Here is a 26538-nt window from a genome sequence, read left to right as displayed (position 1 = left end):
TCTCTGGACCAAGGTGCGGCGTTCACCGTCTTCTGGACATGAGGCTGCTGGGCTCTGCGGCTGCTAATAGGTAACTTTCTGCCAGGCTAACCTGAGGGGAGAGACGGCTACCTGCTGGTTTGTGGTGTCTGGTGAAGCCGTCCTCCATCACTGGGACGCTCCTCGTGTAAGGGCATGTGGGTCCTGCATTCTGCATCTGGGTGACATTGCAGTAGGCACCTGAGTGGGACCACCCTGTGTGCCGGGAGCGTCTTATTGGGGACGGGAATCGACGGTCACTGGTGTGGTTTTCAAAGTGGCATGCCCTGGTGACATGAGTTTCAAAGTGACTTGCTAAAGTTAGAAAGTGCAGTTGAACAGCTGGGTTGATGGCCTGGTGCGCGGTTCCCACCACTTGTTTCCGGGGGATGGAGAGGAACCACCCAGAGTGCTTTGCAGCAGCTGTGACCCTGAGCCGAGGGAAGCTACTGAGCACACTAAGAATGGACGCCCACAGCTCCCGATTTTCCAGGAAGGAGGAAGGTTTAAAGCTTCTGGGTGCAGACAGCCCAGTTCACTTTTTAAAAACACAGGTTTAATTGCAACCTTTCATATATGGAAATATATAGACACACATATACATAAAAAAGCTTGAAGTTAAGCTTGTGTTTAATGTATGCGTTAAACACATACATTTTAAAAATGAAGTCTGCTTTTTGTAGAAAAGTATACAAATCTTACTCACTCGGCATTCACCCGGTGACTCTCGAGAGGAGCCGCCTGCAGCTTTTGGTTCCGGTCCGTTGGGTGTAAAAATCTTGCCGTAACGTCTGCAGCATGTTGTGTGTTGAGACGATGCTGCTGAATTGAATCTGAAGCGATGCTTGGAATAAATACCACAGACGGTCTGTTCTAACTCCTGAAATGTATCCTATGGCATATTCATAAGTGAAAAAACAATCACACCCAAAATAAATTAGAGAAATAATGGGCTAAGCTAATTTAAATCCAGAGACTTTTATAATAATGCACACGTATTGTATCAATTTTAGGAGGGAAATATAACATTCAGTGTTTCCCAGACTTCTTTCATAACAAAACTGTTTTGGGTGTGCGGCTGGGGGTATTGTCTTCTGGACGGATGTCCTGTAGAACAGACCTGAGGTTGTCCCACCTGTGGCTGTACCTCCTTGCAGGCAGTGTGACTGAGTCCAAAAGCCCTTGTTACCTGAGAAGTAGATTTGGGGTTGAAACGCCAGATGAGGGCCATCTATGCAGGGATGCGATTGTCAGCTTCAGAAGTGTCCTTCCCACTGATCACCCCACAGTGACATCATATTGATTACCCCCCAGGCCCTCACCGTAGCGCACACTTTCATTTTCATCTTTTTGGCAAAATAGTTGTTAGTATTACGGGAATTTTCCAGACTAAAGCACAATTACATGGCTTATCTTAGCCCTCTTTTTTATAGAACCATGTTGACAAAAATTTAACGTTCAAGGACCATTTTGGAGGAAACTAAGAAAATACAGATGGTCCATTTAGATAGCCATCTAAAGTCAAGTTTCTGATATTTTCCTGTTGATTTCATTTCAATGTAATAATAGGCTTCTACCCTATTCTCACATCAGGCAACATGATAACTAACATTTGTACATTTTCCTGCCCTTTTGTGTTAACATTGTGTTTACTATGTGTCTGAGTATTGCAAACATGAGCCTTTTCTCAGAAAGTCATTCAAAATGACTGCGAATCCTAACCCCGAATGAACTGTTTCTTCTAATGTAACTTTTTATTTCAGGGTGCATCACAAAAATGTGCTTTGTGTAAATGTTAAAAATGTAAAATGTTATTATAAAGAGCTAAAAGGTGGTAGCTTAGGAAAATTGGAATTAACTTTAATGCTTTTTTTCTTTGAAAAAATTAAGAAAGATTAATGTCCATGTTGAATTTCAGGTAAGTAATTGTAGTTATGGTCAACAATAAAGGCTAGAAACCTAACAGATTATAGAATGAACACATTTACTTTATGGAGCATCAACCCTATTCGAATATTTTTTCCAGTAATTAGCATTAATAAAAACTAAAGTCAAGTCAGGCTGAAGCTGTTATTTTGGGGACATTTCCGAAGGAGCAGCCTTCCCAGGAGGTGGGGTCTGCAAAGTCACGCCCGCCGCCCTGGCTCAGCTTTCCAGCAGTGCTGGGACAGGCACGTCCAGTCGTCAGCTTTGCATCTCCAGGCATCTTCAGAGTCCTTGTGCCTCTTCCTTTTAGGTCATAGCAGAGAGTTTGGCTTCTGCTTTGTAGTTGGTTTCTGTTTTAAAGTAGTATTTGTATTTCTCCCCTCTTTTCTCCTGAGCATCAGCTACAGGACCGCAGGGAGCTGATTTGTTTTACTGTCCTGAGCGCCCCTTTTCTTGACAGGATGAGCCTGATTAAAACCAGGCGCTTAGAATGTCAGCTTCTCAGGAAAGCGTACATGCTACGTGACTCCAGGGCTGCAGGGGGGATGAGGAGGGATGCTGGTGTGTTATTGAAGCGAGAGGGGGCAGAATTCCTCTCGTAGGCCCCTTCATCCGAACGCCGGAGCCTGCAGGAGATGCTGTTCCAGGACAGTCAGGCCGTCCGCAGCACCGACCGTCCACACCTTCTTTTCCTTCCTTCCTGACGGTCCTGGTCATGCACGTCCGCCCATTTGGGTTCACAAGGCAGCATCAGGTCACGGCAAAAGCCCCAGACCCGACAGTGAGAACAAGATCGGCCTCTCTGCTGTGTCACATGAAACTTCAAGCCGTCTGTTAAGTCTTTTAACTTCTCCCGACTCAGTGTCTGGATGTTATAAAAGGAGATTAATAAATCTGTTACGTGAGGATCAAATTAAGAAAATTTTTGAAGCTATAAAATGCTATATAAATGTCGACTGTTACTATCAGACATTATTATTACTATCGTTATTGTGAATATTATGATGACTAATATAAATCATTATTATATTATTAATGAATGTTAGTACCAATTCGTTCCTTCATTCACTCAACAAACACTTACTGAGTGTCTCCTGTGTGTCTGAGGTGGGGTACTTTCATGGCCCGTGGTAGGTGGCACCTGGGAAAGGCTCAGTTGACCAGTTTGCTGAATTGAACAGGAACGAACTGATAATGTTTTCATGTGTTTTAGAGGATGTTGCTGCGTTCTCTTGCATTCATGTCCTTTGGGGGCCAGTAAATAACAGATCTTTCTGGCTGAGTTTTTTGAGTACTTTATAGATAAAGATATGTGGGATATGCATGAGATTCATTTAACACAGACACTGAGGAGCAAAATTATTTGCTAAAGGAAACCCATTAAATATATTCATTTATTGGTTCCTTTTTTAAATCATTTATTTCATGAGTAGATTTTGCATGTCTGCTGCATGTCGAGCCTTCTCCCGAGAAGTTGAAGATTATTTAAAGTCTCCTTCAATTTCAACACCACTTTAAAAAGTCTCGTGGAAAGGAAAAATTTAAATGCATCCTGTAAAGAAAATACCATTTCCTCGGACAATTATTATGATCTATGTCCTGCTTCATTCCTGCACTGAGTTCCTCTCCGAGTCAATGGGAATTGCGTAAAGGCACCGAAGGCAGGATGTGCCTCAGAGTGGGATGAGAAGGAGCCTTGCGGCTGGTCATCAGACTAAATTTAAACCGTTATTTGGAGTGAATATATAATTAACGTGGGGGTTAAACATGAAAAATACAGCTGCAAGGGTGGGTTTCTTTAATAAAGAAAGAAAAAAGGAGGAACGAGGAGAACACAAACACAGCTACGAGGCATGCATTCTCTTTCATAAGAACAATCAAAGATAGGTTCCTCCCGACCTTTCTAGATACAATGAATGCCTCTCCCTTCTGGATTAGGCAGATGACAGCAATAACAGCTCTGCAGCTGGGAGCCCCCGGAGCTGACAGGTGCTGGGTCTGAGATGCCCCGATTGTCCTGTGAAGTGTAGACAGTGTGCGGGACCATGGGCCCTCTTGATCTGCCCGAGGAGAGAGCTGCTCCCGTCTCTTGATGCCTCACTCAGTCCCCGCCTCACTCAAGCAGCTGCCAGAGGCAGCCCCAAGATACTGCTTAATGGCAGAATTTCCCTTGATCCCCTTCATCCCTTCCTTCTGCTGCTTCCCCCCCGTTTTGAGCCCCCTCGTGAGTATTACAACGGCGCCTTTTCCAACTCACAGTTAGGGGATGGATGAGATTTTCAGCCCTCCACGCTAGCTGTGGGATTATTCTCAGAGGCTGTAATTAGCAGGTACAGGTTCAAATGTGGAATGTGGCATTATATTTTTAAGCAGGAAGTGAGTTCATTTGTGGGGAGGATAGCTTTTCTTGTTCTTTTTTTCTGATTGGAAAAATAATGCTTATTGTACAAAATGAAGAAAGTACAAAGAAATCTAAAGATATGAATAAAGTCTACTTTCCTCTCATTCATATATATGTATATTAACCAAAATGGGGTTATGTTCACTTAGCAATATATTGTGAGCATCTCTCCATCTTAACAAATACAGATCTGTGTCGTTTATAATGTTTGTTCCGTCCTCCATGTCTGACTGAGCTAATTTATTTAACCCTTTAACACATTTAAGGTATAAACAAAACTGCAGTGGACATCTCTGCACATACGTTTTGTGTACTTGATGTGTTGGTTTGGAATTATGTTTTTGATTAACAGACATGAAATGAGATTGTTTAATTATCTCTAACAGTAAAGAAATCTGAAGTAAGGCAGTCAAGGGCTGGTTTGATGGCTCCACATGCACTTTTTTCCTACATTGTTGTTCTCAATGAGTGGCTTCCATCCCTCATGATTCAAGAGGGCTGCTGTAGCTCTAGCCATCATGTCCACATTCCATCCTAGAGGAAAGAAGAAGGGCGGAAAGCAGAAAAGTCTGTGTATCCTTTCTATTTAAAGAACCTCCGCAGAATCCCACATAGGTCTTCTGTTTATTGTCTATAGAACTTGGTCTCTTGGCCACACCTACATCTAGAAGAAGGGGAGAGAGATTCAGAGGCGGCCAGCCATCTCTGCCATGTGTATCTAATTGTTGCCTTGGTATAAGTTTCCTGGAAGCAGAGGTGCTGGATCAAAGCTCTTTCAAGGATTTTGTGTTGACAAACTACCCTCCAAAAAGATGGTACTTAACCAAATTAAATCTAGTGACACGTGAGTGACCCTTAGTAAGGCTGTGGGTTCTTTTGTGAGCACTTCTTGGGCATTTTTAAAGCTGTCTTTTTTCTTCTGCTTAAATCAAACATTCTGCAGGGGTGACGTGGGGATTTTTGATACATTTAGACTTTTTCCTTCAGAATCTATGTCTGTACAGAAGAGCGTTCATTCCACATATTGGAAGGACATTTACCTGAGAATTTAAATGTCATTCACACATATTTCCTCCACTTCCAAGAAAACTTATTTGGAGGTTGAATTAATAAACTAAGGAAACTAAGGTGGCTCCCTCCTTAAGTAAAAGGCACAGTGAAGACGGTGCTCTGCCCGAGGCGGTGTTTAGCTATAAGTGCTTGATTTCTGTTAGGCCGTGGCGTGGCCATCAGCAGCTCCAGAGATACAGGAATCGGCTGCCTGGGCTTTCCTCCTCTTGGGTGGGGCCTGTTTTCATCTGTGAAAGGATATCAAGGGTCATTGTTAGTCCTGGATTTTTATTGCTTATTTGGTCCGTAACACATTTGGCGTCATTGTTTTTCTCAGTTTGGTTATTCAGATGGGTTATCTTACCCTTTTTTTGGTCCTTCTTTATCTTGCATATGTTATAGGATAAAATGCACTTCTCTTCAGTTTGAAGAGCCATCTGCCCAAGTTTGACTGTCACCCAGGGAATCACATAAAAACCAAGGATTCTGCCAGTGCCGCTTTTTAGTCAGAACTAACTTTGAAAAAAATACGACAGTTGGTGAATCAGTAGATGGGAGTAACTTGTATATTCCTGTGAGTTTAAAATCATATCAAAATTAAGAGTTACGTCCACGTAAGATGTTTCTTTTATATGAGAATTAACACCAGCCACTTTAGCGAAGAACAGTGGGGTTTGGATGGGGAAATAAGTCATAAAAAATTGAAACAGATACATATTTCTGTTCTTTGTTAAATAAAGTAGATTAAAGCAGTAGTACATTGTTTATTAACATCCACCTGTGGATACAAAGCTAACTATTTGGAGTTTGCACAAAACCTTGTATAAAACTATGGTACTTTTTAGGCTAAATTTGTTTTTCCATTCGTTGAGTCACAGAAGCTTCGAGTCTTCTAGCATTTCGGTACTTGATCTGTACTGCTACATTTTGGGGTGAACTGTGGGGCTGAACTCGTCACCTCATAAATGATGAAAAAACTAAATTAGCCTAAACTTTTTGAGCACTGCTGTAGGAAAAATGGAAAGCCGTGAGATGCTCTTTGTCTGGTATTCAGTCTTACCCTGCTTTTCTCTTCAAGCTGGAATCCCTTTCTGCTTCGACATGAGGCTGAGTCGTGTGCTGACACGGATGCTCCTCGCCACCAAAGGCGCTGACAGGGGCACTAAGGGGATCGCAGCCTCGGCCCTTTCTTCTCTGGATCTGAGAGTTATTATTATTAGGATGAAAAAAAAGGGGGTGGAGGAGCCACCTGAGGCCGGTGGTTAGCTGGCTCTTGTGTTTTGAGAATGTTTTAGTCTCCAGATTAATTATTACTTAGCCACTCTGACTGTGTGAAATCAAAGACATCTGTAGTTTTTCCAGTGAATTGATGTCCACTGTTGTTTTCCCGGGTTCATTGTACCGTAGGGTTTTTGCTGTCTTTTTGCATTTGGATTCCTCAGATCCTTTCGAACAGTTGGGAGAGATTTTCATGGGGAAAGGAAGGAGTCACTGCGTAGAGGCATGTGTGTCTGCTGCTGTGCACGAGCTTTACTTTTGTCGCTGCAGGAAACATTCAGAACAGCCTCCTGCAACAGTGTTCTTATGCCTGTTGTACAGTGGAGGACACTGAGGCTCGGAGATGCTAAGTGAAGTTACTGTGGTCTCTTAACTGGTTCCTAGCAGAGGCAAAGGTCCAGGCCGGCACCACTCTGCCTCATTTGGGTGATTCTTTCAACCAAAGGTGCCAAGGAATACCGGTAAAGAGACGTGGGCTGAGTTAAAACACGAAACATAAGCAGTGTTGCCTGGAGATTATCTTCAAGGTCCCTACTGTCCCGCTCCTCTCCCTGAATCGGAACTGTAACTCCATTCCCCCCCGACCTTTTTTTTTGCTGAGGAAGCTTTGCCTTGAGCTAACATCCATGCCAGTCTGCCTCTATTTTTCAGTACATGGGCTGCTAGCACAGTGTGGCTGCTAACAGTGTGGTGTAGATTGACGCCCAGGAACCGAACCCAGGCCGCTAAAACAGAACACGCTGAACTTAACCACTAGGCCACCGGGGCTGGCCCTCCATCCCTTTTAATGCCTCAGTTTTTGTCTTCGATCCTCTAAATCACTCACGTCTTGCGAAACGGGACCCTGGCTCTGAAAACCATCTCTGGTCTTTCTCCAGGCTGGGGCTGGGGTTCGTGCCAGCCTTTTCTCTAGTTCCAGTTGTGTCATGTCTTTCAAACATGTGCAGAAGGTGACTGATGACCAGAGCCCAGGGTGGCTCATCCTCTTCCCAGCATTTTTAAAAAAACCGTAAACCAACAAAAAGGAATTGAATCTCTTCACATGAATAACAAAGAAGCTAGATTAACCCAAAAGAATTTTTGGTTTTCAGGAGGCTGTGTCCTCCTTTTTGAGTCAAGTGACATTTCAGTCATTTGGCCCCGTTAGGAAGAAGAGGGCAGCCACAGTTTTAGCTATGAGATATTTCACATTGGAGTGGCTTACGAGCAGGCAAGCCGTGTGTCAGTGTCCCATTTAAGAACAACTGGGAAAACAACACACTGAAACATGTGTTGGGTACAGAGAGCCTGGAAAAACAAATTTCAAAGTATTTTAGCATTTAGAGTAGCTTGGTGGCTTAAAAACAAACTTCTAAAAAGCCATTGCGAGATTAAAGCTGCTTCCCAGATGTCAGAGGCGGCTGATACGGGGAGCATATCTAACATGCAGCCATCGAGGGAGAATGTCAGGCTTGGACCATTTATATAACAATGAAAATAGGATCTGTGCTCTTTTCACTTCCGCACCACTCATTATTTCATTGCCACCACCTCCCCACCAATTTGTTTGCCATCTCCTCAGGCCCATGTCAGGTCATCTTCTGTTACGTCCACCCCGGAGAGGAAGACGCCATAATCACTCAGGACCATATACCTGTTTAAGTGGCATGAAGTCAACTCTACTCACCTGGCAAATCCCAACCTAAGTACTTGGGGACGGAGTCACTCCATCTGGGTCTCAGCCATAGAAATAGTGCCTCGTCTTCACCCTGGAAGGAACTGGCTGTGCTGGACTCATCGGAAGACAGGATAATATACGCAAAGCCTACTAGACTGTACAGTATGGGCCACTGAAAGGGTTTCCGGTGGTAATTTTCACCCCCCTCCACGTTCGCCAAAACTGATTTTGGGACTGAATCCCCATGAAGATACAGCCCCGCTGTCAATGCTTGTTGAGTGAAAAAATGGAGGCATAGCATTCCACTTCCTATAGATAATTCTAGAATTCGGCATTCATAAAGAGCCCCATCTTCTCTCTGCTTCTCCTCATTCCCTTCCCGTGTTTCAGTTTGTGGAAAATGGGGGAAGTGGGAAAATATGTACCAAGTACATATTTTATACTTGATATCTGGAAATAATAAAACATAGTGAAATAAACTCTTACATTGTTGTTTGGTTTCAACCCAGGAAGCTTAACGTGGTTTATAAATCTTTTCTTGGCGTTATTGATCCTAACGTGAGAAGAGAAAAAAATGCTGAGCGTTGATAATCAAACTGTGACACAGCTAGAGTTCTTTCATGGGGGTCTGGGCCCAAGGCAAACAAGCAAACTAAACCCCAGTCCTTTCCTTTTTCTTCTTGCTTTCTTAGGGAATAGGAAGAAGGAGGCTAAGCAAGAGTTTAGCTCAGTTTGCCTGTGTTGGGTGACGTCGGGGACCCCAGCGTACAACACAGTGGCTTGCCCTCTGACGTGAGTCACACCTCGGGGCTGTGTGGATGAGTCAGCAGCTGCCCAAGGCAGTTTTCTCCAGAAGTGACCCATTCATAATGTCCCCTTCTTTCCTGTCCCAGGGACAAAGCACTGGCAGATAACCCGCTGCAGGAGCTGCGGATGTTACAGGCTCACGTGGGCTGACGGCAGCTCTGCTTGACTCAGCTTCGCCTGTCCTGTCGGAGCGGGTCCAGGAGTGAGTCTGCCGAGGAGAGGGGGTGCTCGCTGGAAAGGAGGGAGCAGCTCGAGCCCCACAGCCTGCCGGGCGGAAGTGCAGGCTGACCTTCATGCTGCTAATTTAAACAAGTGAGCTGCTTGGCACGCTGTGATGGACGTCAAGGATTAGAGCCTGCTAGTTAAAAATACAAGCCCTGCCATTCATTCCGAATTCCAGAGAACTCTGAAATTTTTTGGATTGGCAAGTGAATGGGAGAGACCGGAAGCATGCACAAAATAAAGCTTCTGGTCTCCTATCATCTTTTATTAGAGGATCCTAAAAAAAAATTCCCTATTTATATAGGAGCTATTATCCCTGTGTCATCGACTGCAGCTATGTTTGATGAGCTATTTGAGTGAAAATCTGACCGGAACCTTTTAACTATAAATTCCTTGTGGTTTCAAAGAAGGGTGAGCTTTCTCATCCAGCACACTTCTGTTGTGTGAACAGTCACCTTTATTGTATGGCAGGAGAGAATTGGTTTTTATAGCTTGGGGGTTTAATCCATGAATGATATGAATGTTTTGCCGATGGGTGTGTCCGCTCTGTACACTGGCAGCCTGACGTTGACCTCTTTGTGTCCTTTATCCGAATGCATTGGACTCGCCAGAGATGTGCTGTTTTGGATTTGGGCAGAACAGCAAAAGAATTGTGACCAATTATAGTGTTATGAGAGCTGCTTTGGAACAAAGAATCATCAATTGGATTGACAATAGGAAGGATGACAATTTGGAGGGAGATGGATGGCTTTAGAAATAAAATAAAACCTTAGCTGTGTGTCCGTTCAGCCAGGTGTTATTTCCCTTTGTCAGTGAATCAGTGTTCACAAGCTGACTCCCTGTTACCCAGCTGGACATAGCGGGTGAGGCGGAGGGGAGCAATTTACTGGGGGGCTACGAATCTGGTTGGGTTGCCAGTTTAGATGGGCTGTGAGCTGTCGTGGCCATGGTGGCTCCCACCACGTTCTGCTCGAGGTGACAGCAGAGGAACTATCTGGAGAAAGAGTGTGCTTCTGGGCCTGGGAGAATTAGTCAGTGTGAATGCCAGCTGTCTTTGTTCTTGTGGTTAAGACCCACCTCTGCTGTCAGTCGGAAGAGCTAAGTACCACTGGCACCAAACAGAGCAAAACAAACAAAAAGGCGCCACTCCACCAAATGCAAGATATGACTAAGATACCATGCGTCATTTCCCAGATCTGGAAATTTAAACTAGAACACACTGCCAGCACGTTTAATCTAATTGAAACACAGGCAACATTGATCCCTGAAATACAACAAAAAAGTCAACCAGCTTTTGCATATTTATATTTTAATCCTAATTGGAGAAAATCTCAAAACTTTAATGTGAGTCTTGGGCAAGTCTCCTTGCCATCTGGTGCAGGATTAAATGTTGGGTAACATTTATTGTCTGCTGACAAGGGGTCAGATTTACTTGGCAAGCCCTACCTGGGAAATTATCAACCTCATGCAAATCTGCGTCAATTTCCATTTTTAGCACTGATGTGTTTAATTGAACGGGTTCACAACAAGCAGGTTGCAAAGCTATTTCATTTAGCAGTTTTTAGGCAAATCATCTTCAGTGTACATACATGTGTTATAACATTAAGAGGGTGATGAATTGGCCTAGCAAATCAAGAAAGTTTATAATGTCTGATTTTAAAAAATAAGACAATTTACTTATGCCTTGAGTTGGGCTTATGAATATTATGGAGGTTGCAGGAGTATTGTTTTTTAAATGCCTACTATGTGTAGAACACTTTGCTATGCCCCATAGGGTAATTTCTGTCATCAAAAAAGTTTATGTTTCATTGGAAGAGAAATATTAGCACTCCTCAGAAAAGAGAGAATGAAGGGCGAGGTTAAGGAGAAACCGAGATTGAATGGGGGGTGGGGAGGATGGAGCCAAATAGCCCTGAATGGGAATTGGGTTTTGAACCTGTCGGCCTTGGTTTTGTGGCCCCAGGCTGCCTTTAAATTCCCTTCTCATTGGTGTGGTTCTTTAACTGCGAGCTAGCTCCTGGTGGAAAAGCAGAGGCAGGCTGGAGCCTGCTTCTGGGCTGTGCTGGCAGCTCCGTTGGTGGGAGGGAGCTCTGAGCTGTGCCTGACACTGACGTGAAAGCTCTAAGAGACTAAAGAAGCGAGGGCGGAGAAGAGGGGAGTAAAAGGCAAAGCCTTTAGATCTGAAGATGAAATCTTTGTGCATAGAAATAAGCAAGCAGCTTACGTTGCTAAGAACTCTAAATTCTTTCAAAATTAAGCACTTGTAATCATTCCTATTTTTATATCTTTGTATGCTTCCAGCAATACAAAACGTATGACATAGGCCTTCTCTATTTCAGAAAGTCTTTGTTGTGTGGCTTCCTTCCACAAAGTTAGTGTAATAGGTCATGAACTGGAGGGTAAATTCATCCAAAAACACCAGGCCTTTTCCTGGGCTGTCAGAAGCTGGTGGAATCTATTTTTACAGATAAGATTTTATCTTTGCCTTTAAATGGTTCTGCTGCTAGGCAGGGTTTTATATTTACTAAATGCTTTTCATTTCTGTGCCTACCTTGTGCATCGTGCACAATAGGCGTACAATCCATGCTTGTTGAATAAACTTGAGCCAAACGTTGCCAGCCTTGGCCGGAGCTGCCTTCCATGCCTTCACTGCTGAGGACGAGAGCTTGGAAGCCCGGTGGCCTGTCACCAAATCTGCAGGTGACTTGGTGGTCCTCAGTTTCCCAGAGCAGACCTATTTTACCCTCACGACAAGGAACTGGTGCGATTGGCAGCTTCTTTACTCCTGTCATGGACACGGGTCTGAGACCAGGAAGGTGAAATGGTCTGTCCACTTAGGTCACAGGCAGTCAGAGCTCGCATTAACACCAGCTATGTGTGACTCCAAAACTGTGGTCTTTCCCCGAGTACAGTAGGCTGTCTGTCTGGAAGATGCCTCTGTGAGTGGTACTTTTATTACATGGGCCCCGGGGTGACTTAGATCCCACCTGTCCTTGGGATGAGAGTCTGGAGGTGGGATAGAGACGGATTGTCAGAGAGGGTGGGGGAAGGGATGGAGGAAGGGAAGCCTGGAGGCCATTTGCTCATCAAGGTGAAAGGTCATGCGGGTGGCTTGAGAGGAGGAACTGGGAGCTAAATTAACAATCCCCTGGAGGCTCATGGGAGGGGCCAGGCCCAGAGGCGGGTGCCTGGGAGGGTGGTAATGCTCCTCCCCCTCATTTCAATGACATTTTTACCCCAAAGACAAATTTCCTTAATAAATAAAGTGGTTTTCTAAATTTGCGTCTTTGTTAAAGAACATATTAATCCAAGAAGGAAAAATTATTTCCCGCAGCACAGTTTTCCGTAAGCTACCATTTCCAGCCAAATACCTCCTCAGAGGAGTGCTGACCTTCCTTGCCTGGGCCAACTGCAGTCCTGGGGTGCAGGCGGTCTCCGAGCCAGACTCCCGGGGGGCAGGAGGTGAGGAGCTGGTGGAAGCAGCAGCCAGTCCTGGGAGCCGTGGTGCAAGGACCCACACAGGAAGGGGGAAAGACCACCCTGGTTACCTTTGGGACAGCACCTCTTCCTCCACACCCCACCCAGGGCTTCCGTGGGAAAACCTTGCAGGCCTTTTTTTTCAGTCCAAGAAAAAAATTGTTTTGATGTCAAGAAAAGTTTTCCTTTCCCTTAAGTATTGGTTTGTGTATTCCTTTATAAATGACACGGGGCCCATTGAGTCCATGTCCCTTCTTTCTTTGGCTACACGAAGATAATAGGCAAATCTGCCGTTCGTCTTCAGTATCTTCTCGGTATCCTGTGACCCGCGTGTCCACGCATCATTATCCTTTTTGTCCTTTCACGAGTGTTTTTGTTTTTACTGGTTATGAAAACAATACATAGTCTCATTAAAAACCTGGAAAGTACAGAAGAGTTTAGATAAGGGGAAAAAAAAGCACTATACTTGAACATATCACCATAAATAGTTTGGTAACTTTTTCCCCATTTTCAAATGCAAAAACTGTGCAGAATTCATGGAATACACATGTATAGGCAGATTAAATATATGTATAAATTTTCAAGAGAAATGTGGCTTTTAAAAATGGGAGAGAGACATTTTCTTGAAGTGGACTCAGCAAGGGAGTGAGGTCAGGAAGGAGCTGGGAGACAGGGAGTGAGCCTTCATCCAGCGTAACTGTGGGTCCTGGCAGACAGGAAGGTTGCACCGAGAAATCCGAGAAAGGAAATGACTCAGGGACTCTGAGAGGGAGCCACGGTGAGACAGCAGCATGAAGAGCGGGCGGTTTATCCTGAGTTTGGGATTGGGGAAGGGGAGCTAAGTGGTCCCAACAATAGGAGAATTGAGTTTTCAGATCCAGTCACCAGCGATGTATTAAGTTCCTGTGAGCAGTGCCCTTGCTTTTGGCATTCAGACTCGGAGCCACCCTGGACGTCACAGCAGCCCAGCCTTGGAGCAAAGCTGACGTTGGCTCCACTGGTCCCCAGAGGCTGGGAATTTGAGTGGCTTTCTTCTTGGAGTTGTTTCAGGGCAATGAGAACTGCTCACTTAAGAAAGGCTCCCTCTTGTCCTTGAGTCTTTGGGGAATGCAGTGAGTGACATTTTAATTAACAAATCCGCTGGGAACAAAATGCCTTTAAGAGCAGTGGCTGGGTGTGGAGTTGGAAGGGTGGGCTGCAGAGGCTCCCACGGTCTGGGGCAGTTCTGGGACCTGAAGCCACGGCTGAGTTGTACATCTTCGGAGTCAGACCTCTCGGGATGAAGGCCAGAGTGTCGCCCAGAAAGTTCTGCGCTCTGTCCCAGGGGATGGAGGCCGGCCACCCAGGTGGCAGTCCTTAGGCAAGCTGGGCTCATCAGCCACTGCGGATGCTGCGAGCCTTTCTGCCCTGCTTTCTGCCACAGTCCACTTGTTCCTACCGTGTTGTTCCTACCACTGACTGGTGGCTGAGTGTCTGACCACAGCAATGTCCTTAAATGTCTTCCACTGTAGGATGTCTATCACCCCATCTCCCAGGGCTGTGCTCATGCTGATGCTAGGACAGCATCAAGACCCACGGTGTCAGAAGGTCTCAGAAAAGCTCCTGAAAGAAAGCAGGCTTCCTCAGCTTCTGGTCCTCTAGTGGAAATTATTTATGCAGGATGTGTCTACCCTGGGAAACATGTTTTAATAGTATGAGTCCTGGAGGAATGGTTAGTCAAAGGGTTTCGTGGCTCTAATTACTTTGCTAAAGGGAGTTTATGTAACTCTGACATGCTCATCAATTGGCTCCTCACTCTGCAGACCTGTGACAAACCCCTGAGGCTGGCTATGAGTTTCCACATGACCGAAGGTTGAAGAAAGGATTTCATGAAAGCTTTAAACGGAATTACAGTTGTTAAACTGGAGGTGTAACTAAGACCATTGTCTCTTTCTTTTTCATTTTCATGCTTAGGTAATTGATTCTCAGCTCTTAGTTCAGTCTTTTCCTCCTCTGTTTGCATTTTTCTTAACAAGACAGGCTTGGTTCTTTGATTTTTATTCCTCCCAGTTCAGATTTGATGGTTTTTTAAGATTGCTGATGGCTCTTACAGTATTGAAACTCAACAGTTAAATTTAATTTTGCCTCCTTTACCGAGGCTGACTTTTTTTTTTTTTTTAATCACGCTCCTTTAGAGGCCTTCTTGGGAAGATATCCAAGTTTTCACTTAAGGCAATGGATGAGTTCCTCATGGCAGTAACTTCCAATCGGGATGAAGAAATCTGAAGAATTGCAGCAGTGGCAGCATTCGAACAAGAGGAAACAAAAGCAAAAGACAAGACACACACGACTCCAGCGGAAGGGGCTGCATGATTTAGGGTCAAACCTAATGATAGTGATAGTGGTTTCCTAGACTAACGATTCAAAGGAGGCCAGTGTTATTCAAAATTGAGGTGTGTTTAACAGAAAGAGCAATCCTGCTCCTTTTCCTGTGGAGCTAGGAGGGTTCTTACTGTGTGGGGGTTGATATTGCCAGTGGGTTTGGGAGAAGCCCATCTTGCAAGGCCTAGAACAAAGGACTGACGTTCAGTTTCTGCTCTCGGAGTTTGTCGTCTTTGATAATGTAGAAGAGCTCTAGATACACTTTGTAAAAGAGAGTTGTGGCCCCAGATGAATATGCTCCTTTTTAAAAGAAAGATGTAACAAATTCAAAAAAGGTAGAGCTTATGGAGCAGCACAGGATCTCTAAGGCACAGGAGTGACTTGAGATGTGGGGCGGGAGGAGGCAGGCAAAGCTGGAGGTCCGGTTCATCTTCCTGGGGACACGCTGGAGACTCTGGGCAGAAGCTTGTGTTGTGCTGGTTTCTCTGAGATTGTCATGATAACAAATACTGGGAGTTGTAGATGACCGAAAGTCACGTCCTCTCCCTCAGAAACCTTCCTGCCTGGGCACCTGGGTTTCTCCATGGTCTGGCACGTGCCTGCCGTCCTGCGCTCATTTCCTGCCACTCTGTCCTCCGGCTACACCGTTGTTACCTTGCACGGTAGAGCACAGGCTTCTTGGGGGGTTTGTGTATTGCCTGTGTGGACCTCACGGTGCCTGACCCTTTGTAAGAGCTCAGGAATGTCATGTTTACGAGGCTGGTTTCAAGGGCCCTGTCTTTGGCAGAGCACAGGCGGAGGTGTCCCCATTATGTCAATTACATGAGTCGGGAGAGTGTGGGAGGCTGGGGGCGGTGGAGCCCCGCTGCTGGGAGAGCTGTGGGATCCCGGGGATGGTGAGGGCGGGACGCACCTGAGGAGCCGAGGAACCCGGGCCCTTTGGGCTGTGGGGAGGTACCCGGGGCTTGTCTGTCCCTGGTAAGGCAGAATACCCTTAGGGGGGTTTTTGCTCATAGGGGCAGCTGGCACAGCTAAGTCATGGGCTTGTGTTCACAGAGCCCCCTGCAGAATCCCCCATGTGGCCCACCTTGGTGGAGGGTCAGTGGGCATCCCTGACCTGAGATGAGAGCAAACACAGTGTGTCAGCCACTTGCGAGCAGATCCTAGGGGAAGGAGAGCCAGCGTCATTTAATGTGGTGCTATTACTGGGGATAGTGATCATGATGATGGTGCTGACAATTAACAAGGTAATTGTTTTCCTTCTTTTAGTCACATAGAAAAAATCACCACGTGGCAAGACCCTAGGAAGGCGATGAATCAGCCGCTGAATCACATGACGCTCCACCCTGCCGCCACTTCCACGCCTGCGCCCGCCCGGTCCATGGCCGTGTCCCAGCCGAGTCTCGGTAAGCCCGAAGCCCGACGGAGCGGAACGCACGGTGCTCAGCCGAGGGGCCGGGAGCTCAGCGCAGCTCCGGTGGCCCCGGGGCGCCTCACGCACCCAGGGAGTGTCTTTCCTCCCTCTAGGCTGCGTGGCCTTTGCCACATTCTTCTTTCCTTGGGCTCTTTGCCCGCAGTTCACCACACAGCTGCCTAGGGGTCACGCTGCGGTGCGGTGTCCCCTCCACCCGCCTTTCTTGAAGTTCTTTGAAAGATCCCTTAGCCTCCTGTCTTCATCCAGACTGAGACAGGTCGGGCACAGAGCCCCTTTCTGTGAAACTGGTCCCTGAGCTCTGCCAAAGGGTACACTTCTGGCCTCCAGTCCCTTCCTTCTTCTTCTTCTGCTTTTTTTTATTTTTTGGCTCAATGTGTGACTGACACCAGACCAGGTGTGTTCTTGTCTTACCTCATTAAGTCCTCACAACAATCGATGAAGCATTCCAGTTTCATAGATGCGGGACCTTTCCCGAAGTCCCGAGCTGTTGGACGGCGGAGCTGGAGGGGAGCGCGGGGCTCTGATTTGAGACACCTTGGGGCGCCGCTTCCCCCGCCCCGCCCCGCGAGGGCACCGCCCACTTTTCACTTAATTTAGAATAAGTGTAATGTTAGACTTGAGATTGTTTTCTGCTAATTGCCTTTACTTCAAAAGAACTAAAATTCTGCCCAGTAGAGATAATCAGATGTGAATTAATACACTAATCAGCTTTTGTTGGAGTCATTCTCCCCCAGCCCCAAAGGCTAAAAATAAGAGGTCCAATTTTAAAGTTTTATAAAAGATGGTGCCGTTTTCAGATGACATTTCCATTTAAGATCAGAGGTCCACCTACGGCTTCTACACAGAACAGTTAATTTTAGAGAGAGAGAAGAATCTCCTGTTGGGTTTTCAGGAATGAACAGGATAAAAATGGAAGCGTTCTTCCTATGCCCCCTTCCCTGGTGCTGTGGCTGAGCCTCAGTGAGGATGAACTCCGGTAAATCCGAGTCAGCTTCAAGTAAATGGATTGTCCGCCCTTCCAGGAAGTCTGGACCTACCATTTGAAAGCTTGCAGTTGCAAAATATATCCCCAAAGCAAATGATTTGGAATAACCTCTGTTGTGTTCCTTATCTAAAGGGCAGATGGAGGAAAATGGAACCCGAGCTTGTCGCAGCAGTGGTAAACCAGAACTCCCCATGAGTCATCTGTCCCCGGTGTAGGAAAGCAGAGGCTAGTGCAGTGAAGAAACCAAAAATTAGGGAGCATAGACGAGTTTCAAGATTTCTTTAACCATCTAATTTTCGTTAAAAATTCTGAAAACTGATTATTAAGCTATTAACTTTCTAATCGATTATAATTGGAAGAAAGCTTTCATGGACCTGGTTAAAGAAATGCAGTCACCTTGTCAGATGGGTTCACAAGGTATGCCTTCCTCTCATCCCCATTCCTCCACTTCTTGCTTGTTGCCTGGAGTCAGCCGGTGTTTCTACTCACACGTGTGTGTTTGTTCACACATGTGCCTGTGTATGACACCCACTGTTCTGTACTTTGTTTCTTCTACTTCTATAGCTGTATGTACAGAGCAGTCTCATCCTTTTAAAAAATGGCCTAACACTCTGACATATGGATGTGCTATAATTGGTTTCTTTAACAAGCACCATCTGATGGATATTCAGGTGTTACTGGTGTGTTGCTAGGACACACAATACTGGAGTGAATATCCTTGCTTATGCTCTTTTATGTACTTACCTTAATTCTTAAACATTGTGCAACATGTAGGAAGTGGACTAACTAAATTAAAAGGGCCTTGAATGCTTGAAACTTGATCCTGAAGGCACACATAAGTCTGCCTGTGTGTGTGCGTACATACACACACACACACACAACCAATTGCTGCTAAAGTATATCTAAAGGAATTATAATCTGAATATCTGAAACAAGTTTACCTGTAGCTGAATAAAATACTTTCCAGATTTCTAACAAATTGGAGCAGTAAATTTCTCAAGACATGCATTCTGGGGTTTTTCCAACAATATTTGAGTATGTGCCCATTACAAAGTGTGTTGCTAGCCTATAGAGCATCACAGATGTGTCCCAAGGCTGGAAATAGAACGGGGAATGCAGAGTGAGCTCCCAAGACCGGGGATAGTGGAGCGTCTCACTGTGGCTCTAATAAATGAGTTACTCAGAATATTTTATTTGAAGCTATAGCTCTGCGGTGGTTTATGCTCTTTATTGTGATCCTTCTCTTCCTCCTGTTTCTTCTTCTTTTTAAAGATTCAGAATGTGGCGTTTTATTTTCATTATTTTAGACATCAGTGTTTTTATGTATACTATATATACTAGACCAATGTCGTGTACATTAGCATAGATATAAACACATGTGTGTGTATATATCAAGTCAATAGTTTGAATGGCATTCAAAATTTCTATGTCTGTTTTACATCAACTGCTTTTTCTTTTCCTTTTACCTTTTGACCGGAACAGATCCTGCTTCTCCTCCTCCTTTTTAAATCTAGAATTTTGGTCCCTTCAGTGGAGTGTAGGTGACAAATAGGTGAACTTCAGTGATATGTCCCCTTCAGTGGGAGGTATTCATGTACACGTGAAAATGATGTCAAGACACAGTTCATAGCATTGCTGCAGACAGCGGCTTTTATAAGCTAATGTGCTGTGCTTCTAGAGCTCTGATGTAACCAGTGACGTGGCTGAATCCATTCCGCAGTAAATCTCCTTTTGTTGGATGCTGTGTTTTCCTGAAGGTTGGGGGCGTGGACTTGGGAGTCAGACGGTCAGAATTTAAATCCTGGCTCTGCCCATTACTGACTTGGTGACCCTGTTAAGTTACAGTGTGCCTCAGTTTCCCTGTATGTAAAATGAGGGTTATTTTTATAGTCTGAGGAGATGATATGAGTGTATGTGATAGAGTGCTTAGATCTGTTCCTGGTGCATAATAAGCTATAAATAAGGGCTTATTCTTATTATCATCATTACTCTTTGTGGAAAGGAAAGTTTTATATTTTATTTAATTATGGAATGTTAGGTTTGAAGGTAGTTTCTCTATTCATCATAAAAGCTCAAAAGGAAAAAAGAAAGATTCATTTTGGGCTGGTTAGAGTGCAAAGGGCTTTAAATTTGATGTGCTTACTTATTACTGTCAGTGAGGAGAGCGCCCCCTGGTGGAACTGTTTCAGTTCCCCCTTCTCCAGGAAACTTCCTATCAGTGGGTGTATCGCGTTTCTTCAGTAGATCTGTTCCCGAGATGTGGTTTGTAAGTCAAACCATAGTCTACTCGGGAGAGAAGAGACTCGTCTCTTCAAGGCGTCCTGGAGTGAGTGGCTTTGTAGACACGGAGCCTGCTTTCGTCAGCTGCATCAGTAGCCAGAGACAAGGCGTCTCTTGTAGGATGGCAGGTGTGTCGTGTGTCCAAACTCGCTGACTTCCAAATGCCCGAGGAAGATGAAATAGACTCTGAAGGGCAAAAATGCAAAACACATTTTTTTGTACCTTATTTCGAATGACCATTTCCAAGTTGGTCTAGTTTTCACTGAAATTTTCGTTTTCGTAGTTGCCAAAGCAGGAGGTTCTGTTAGGTTTTATCCAATTTGACTCTGTCTGAGCAGGTTGGTGACCTTTGAGGCTGAGTCCCCAGACGTACTCCCCAGGGAACAGCAGAAAGGGAGACCGCAGAGGACTTCAGACAGTAGAGAGGAGAGGTTGCCCCTGGTGGAAGCCAGATCACATGGGGCTGACACCTTCTTTGGAATCCTCACTTTTATGTCACGCCGTGAAGGGGGACGGTTACTGTACATGGCAAAGTTGATTTTTTTCATAATGCAACCTGGATAGGACCTCAGATCTCTAAGTGGGTCCTTAGTATGATTAATTACTATTTATACCGACTAAATTTTTTTGAAGGAAGAAAAAAAGTGAAACAGAAAATAAAGACTCTGCATAGGCCCTATTATGGCACATAGAGCAACGGGCTTGGGGAGAGATGCGCCTGCTCAGGGGATCAGCCAGGGTGTCAGGATGGGAATGGGGATGGCTGGGGAAGGGCAGGGGCCCTCTGCGAGGCGTGGTTACTGGGAAGAACTCGGCGTCAGAGCTGGGTTTCTCTTGGGCACTTGCAGTTGTGTTCGTCTGTCACCTCTCTGAGTCTCATTGCCATGTCTATAAAATGGTGACACTGGTAGGACCTGCCTCATGAGAGTTGTTCTGAGTGTTTCAGTAGTTCAAGCCTTGGTACCTGGCCTGGTAGACAAAGCCCCCAGAGAAATGAATGTTGTCACTGTTGTTGTTGGCTGGTGGCTCGGCTTTCCCTCGTTTGTCTGGCCCCTCCTCTGTGCTCGGAGGAAGGGCACGTGGTGTGCTCCTCCCTCAGAGAACCCCAGCCGCTGTGCCTGCAACTTCTGTCCTTCGGGCACTTTTGCTTACACCCTGCGAAAATAGCCTCGAGCCCTCCCAGACAGCAGCTGGGAGAGGTGGAGAGCTGCTGAGTGGCTGCAGCCCCCTCAGGTCCTCCGCAGAGGGAGGTTGTGAGGGGCAGGCACACCGGCAGTGCCACATGAAGGCTGTCGCTCCCTCTGCAGGTGTGACAGTATCACGCACTCCCCATTTCTCAGCACACCAGTACTGGAGTCGTGCGCCAACTTGAAACATCCTCATATTTTGAAATGTTTTTGCCAAGAGAAAGTGACAGGCAATTTTGCCTGTTTAGGGAGAATCCTGACAATCGTAAACCATGGTGTGCCGGGCTCCTGTCACACATTAACGGACCTCTTTGTTGGAAGGAGGCCCCCACCTGGGCTGCCAGCATCCTCCCAGACAGGACAGGAAAAATAAAGACTGTGTAACAGTTTCACCAGACTGCCAGCCCTCGCCAGTTCAGAAACTTTTGGTAAAGCGCAGCCAGAGTGTATTTTTAATGCTATAGGAATTTTTAAAAGATCTCTCTCACACAGACACACTTCCCCCTTTGAAGAAGTGCCACCCACCAGGCCAAAGTCCTCCAGGTCTGTCTTGATCTGTACTTCAAATTATAAACACATATGTGGGTTCTCTTTTGCAAGGCATGCTTTTCAAGACGAGAGGGAGGGTCTTGTCTGTGCTCACTTGCTAAATTGGCTCATTCTTCCTCTAGGAAGTGTACAAAGACACTTAAAAACATTTTATCAAAAGCAAATAAAACAGCTAAGGGACACCTCAGCCCACTGTGGCTTAATGCATGTAGAAAGGTATCCTGAAAGTTTGCTAAAAGTTGGAATTATACGTAGGCTATTTTTTTCTTTTTCCAGTGGTTTTTCCCTAATCAGATTTATGTGGTGAGTTCATGGCAGATATATCTGGCTACTGTGATTTTCCAACTCTGATGTTCTCACTACTTTTTGAAGTTTGTGGTTTCTGCAGCATAAATTAGCCTAATGTGGACAGCACATCCACACACAAACCCAGAGACGCTGAAGATCCCCACACTCGATGGGGCGGGCGGAGGGCAGGGGCGTTGGGAGGATTGCTGTGGTGGACAGTGGGTGTGTGTGGAAGGGAAGGAAGACCGGGGGGCATGGGAAAGGGGAAGAGATTCTGATTAGAAAAATGTTTTGTTTTTTCTTTTTCCTTGATTAGAAAAAGAAGAAACAAGTTTCCAAACACCATAGAAAATCAGTGTTATTTTCTTCTTAGATTTGGGCAAGGTGTCAAAATTCACTCTTATTTAATCAACATTATTGAAGACTACTCTTCTTTGGGCTTTCCAAAAGGAAGATGCATTACGTTAATTTCTTTTAAGACTTTAAAGAATAGGTGAAATCGGACTGAAAATAAATTATTAAATTAACTGATTCAATTCCTCTTGTGCAATAAAGTGGGATGTGAGAGTATGTGAAGAAAGAGTGGAACCCATTTATCCTAATGTGGATGAATCTCTTATCTAGATCAGTGGTCATTTATCTGGATGTATTAAGATTAGGTGATGAGATGTAGATTGTAGTATGTGAAATTTAGGTAGAAAAATCTCTTTGATAAGAAGTCTCAAGAGACATGAAAAAATGTTTTATGCCACAATTTTCCTAAGAAAATATTCTCCAAGATAAATTTCCTAAGTAGTATGCTAGATGAACACTTTGGAAAACTTTGTACCCAAAGATGCATTATTTATAATATAGCTTCCCCCCAGTTAAATGCCTGCAATGTGGAAATAAATTTATTTGTAGCCATTAAAATAATAGTTACAGGGACCATGTGGGGGCCAGCCCCAGTGGCCTAGTGGTTGCATTTGGCTCACTTTGCTTCGGCAGCCCGGGTTTGGTTCCTGGGTGTGGACCTACACCTCTCGTCTGTCAGTGGCCATGCTGTGGCAGCGGCTCACGTACAAAAAGAGGAAGACTGGCAGCAGATGTTAGCTCAGGGAGAATCTTCCTCGGGGGGGGAAAAGAAAAAGAAAAAGGACTATGTGGCACATAGAAAACTGTTTATTTATCAGTCTAATTTTATAAAGCAGGCAAATTGTTATGCTGTGATTATAATTTTGTTTTTTCAAAAAGACGTGTAGATTCTCTTTTCCACCAGGCTTTGCTCTCCATCTGTGTATTTCTAGCCCCTAGTCTAGTGCATTATGCATCTCAGGTGCACCATTTTGTAGTGTAAATGTATTGAGTAAATCGGTTATGTATTTTTAAATGTTAATAATGATTATGATAAGGCTTTTGGATTAGGGTGATCCCCTTTTTTTGCTCTGTAATATGGCTATATCACTTTTATAATAGCCAAAAGAAAAAGAAAGGAGAACCGCTTGGTGCCTTGAACTTTTTATGATGGGAGAGGAGGATGGGCATTAGGAAGATGGCTCTAGGCCCTGTGTGTAATACAGACACAACCATGAATCGTCAACTCCTGCAGTTGACTGAGGTTGCGTGTGACAAATGAGTCGTTCCCTAGTCTCTAAGATCAGCGTTTCTCCAGGTGGGGGTCCCGGTCTAGCACTAGTCAGGTCCTTGGGGGCATCTGCTGAGCGTCCATCTTCAGAATCCAAAGCCTGGCTGCTCTCCAAAGGGCAGTGACGGGCTGCTGCTGGGAGGGATGCTGCCCAGGCCCCACGGCTGGGAAACCCTGCTTGAGGTGATGTAGGGCGGGCCTGGGAATGGGCACCATTTTCAAGTGGTGACTCTGGTCATCTGCCGGGTGTAGGGGCCACTACAGACTTGTGTGTCTCAGCACAGTGATTGGAGGATGCCATTATGGCAAACGGCAGAAACCCACTCAGACATCCAGTCTTTAACTTGAGTTGCCTGGGAAGAACTCTGAGTGTGCTCGCCAACTTTTTGACTGGGTTCTTTGTCCGAAATAGACAGCTATTGTGGCATTGGCATTTGTCCTTTTGGCACTTGGTGTTAGTGTACACACGAGCCCTGGGTACGTGAAGCCACTTCCCAGCGAAAAAGTCATACCGAGTAAGCTTCAAAAACGAGGGGAAACGTTGCACTTTGGGCTCAAGATTGTCGAACTGTATTATCTAGATTCACAGGGTCACTGTGTGAGCCCACCCTGAACTCTCCTGTGGAGAGTTGGCCAGAGAGTCTGGCCTCTGCACGCCTAAACCCATGGAACATTCCAGAGGGGCGCCTCATACCCTGATCAAGAGCACAGCCTCTTAGGGAGGCTCTTAGGAAGGAGGTCACAGCCAAGGTCAAGCTCTTCCTCAGTCCCCTCTTTGTGCGCACTACCTTCATTTACTTATTTATTTTTAATGGAGTTTAATCTCTTCACCAAGCTGTGGGCTTCTAGTGAGAGTTTAAAAATAATTTTGACAGTTTTAGTCCTATCTCCTGGCTGACTTCCTAATTGTTCGCCGTCAGGAACTTCCTTACTGGGGAGAATTTCACCCAGTTCAGGTTTGAGGCAAAGGGATTCTGGGATGGTTTGTCATTCAGCCACTTGTTCCAAATTGCTAAGTGCCGAGTGACATTTGGACACTTTTCTTGGATCTCTTTGGGGCCCCCGGTGATGTTGTCCCGGCCTCTGTGTGACCATCACCTCCCCCGCCCGGTACCAGCTGGAAGATCAATTTCTTCTTCCTTTCTGGAAGTCTAAATTTATTCCCTGGGTGTCCTGCAGTTGCTGGTGGTCAGAGACAGCTGTTCTGCCATGCCTGACTCAATAATTCTCTGTGATGAAGTCAGGAAAATAATGCCGTCAGAGAAGCCAGGAAAACAAAAGCCTCCATAGTCTTTGTTCATTAAATGCTGAAGGGAAAAAGATCACCCCCTCCCTGGTTGAAAAAAAAAAAAAAAAGGCAGGGAAAAATAAGGCCCTAAACATATTTGAGGCAGCAAGATTCAAGAATGTTCTTTTCCCTCATATGATATAATTACTATTTGGTCCTTGCAGAAAATGCTGATCAGCTAAACATGAGAAAATAAAAAGACACTGTAATCTGAACATTCAAAGTCACACTAACATTTTCTCATGTGTTTGTCTTCTTTCAATACAAACGTAAACACAAAAGCTTGAAAAAATCCTCCACATTCTTTTTTGTAGCCTTCTTTTTTCATGTAATATGTCATGAGCCTCTTTCCATTTCAATAAATGTTTGGGTTTTTTTTACAATATTTTTGGATTGGCTGCTTTTATTGGAAAAGTAGCACAAACATGGCAAAAAAGTCACACAGTTCCAAAGAGTATTCATGAGAAGTCAGTCCCCTCTGCACCAGGACCCCTGGCCCTTGTCTTCTCCCCAGCGAAGCCACTGCTACCTCCTTCCTGAGTGTTCAGAAATACTCTACAGACGTATGCATGCTTGGGCGCTTATGTCTTTTTTAAACTTAACATATCTTACAGAGCTTTCTAAATTAGTATGTATAGATGGATTCATCTTCATCAGCAGTATGTAATGTTCCACTCTATCGATGCGCCACAATTTATTTAACCCATCCCCCAGGCTGGATAGTTAGGCTTTTTTCCTGATTGTTCGCTATTGTTAAATGATGCTGTGTTGTGCATAGCTGTACATAAATCCTCGTTCCATATGCCGTTTATGTACAGGATAATTTTGCAGCGGTGGAATTCCTGGGTCAAAGATTTACACCACTTTACACTCCTACCAGCAGTGTATCAAAGTGCTTCTTTCTACTACTCTGGTCAATAAAGTCCATTATCAAGCTTTGTAGTCTTTATAATTCTGATAGATACAGATTGGAATCTCATTGTTTAATCTGTACACTTTTTGAAGTTCTGAATGGACTTTGGCATATTTCTGTTTATACATCATTACACCATGTTAATGGCTGTACAGTATTCCATTCTGTGACTATAACATAATTTATTTCACCAGTTCTTCGATTGAAAGACATGTAGGTTGAGTTTTTTAAAAATCATTATAAGTGATGTTGCAGTACATATTCTTGTGCATAAAGTTTTGTACCTTCCTTAATTCTCTCTTTTTTTCCACGTTCTTTGGAATGTTTGTTAGTAAAGTGTAAGAATTCCTTAAAAAACACAATTTTGACATGGTTTGCCTTGATCAAACTAAACATGTAATTGTCTGCGGATCCACTGTGTGTGTTGGTGGGGGGTTTGTTTAGGGTGCTACTTTCCTTTACAAGAAATGATTTAACGTTGCCACAGAAAGTGTCCTTAACCAGGCTCCGCGCTTTCCCACTGGCCCTGCTTTTCAGCTGCATCTCCATATGTTTTTGACTAAGCCGTGGATGGAAGTTTCATTTGAAGTTGTTTTGCGTCTCAGTATGTGGCATGTGTTTATTCCATATTATTTTCGTCCTTTCCCCTTCCAGTGTTATATTTCTCAGACACGAGGGAAGACTGAGTTGTGAGTTTCCATTTTTGCCAAGAAATAAATATTTGCAGAGCTGGAAAAAAATAAAGTAAAAAAAAAAAATTTTTAACGTGGCTGATTTAGTCCTGGCTCTCAA

At 44.8% G+C, this 26538-nt stretch overlaps 1 protein-coding gene and 1 long non-coding RNA gene across 2 annotated transcripts in view; one reads left to right on the top strand and one right to left on the bottom strand.

Moving 5' to 3' along the window:
- Positions 1–26538, top strand: part of WWTR1 (WW domain containing transcription regulator 1) — a 120537-nt gene that overhangs the window by 56366 nt on the left and 37633 nt on the right. Inside the window, exon 3 of the mRNA XM_070576312.1 lies at positions 16467–16603. Within this exon, the coding sequence (XP_070432413.1) occupies positions 16467–16603 (137 nt within the window). The remainder of the gene's footprint in view (positions 1–16466; positions 16604–26538) is intronic.
- Positions 978–8618, bottom strand: LOC139076021 (uncharacterized). Its single transcript, XR_011527222.1, has 2 exons — positions 8340–8618; positions 978–2809 (listed from the first exon to the last, which is right to left on the bottom strand). It is a non-coding gene; the product is annotated as an uncharacterized lncRNA (long non-coding RNA).

Source organism: Equus przewalskii, chromosome 15 (genome assembly GCF_037783145.1).
Source record: "Equus przewalskii isolate Varuska chromosome 15, EquPr2, whole genome shotgun sequence".
NCBI lineage: Eukaryota > Metazoa > Chordata > Mammalia > Perissodactyla > Equidae > Equus > Equus przewalskii.
The sequence above is the reverse complement of the archived record's forward strand: the minus strand, read 5'-3'. Positions and strand labels throughout refer to the sequence as shown.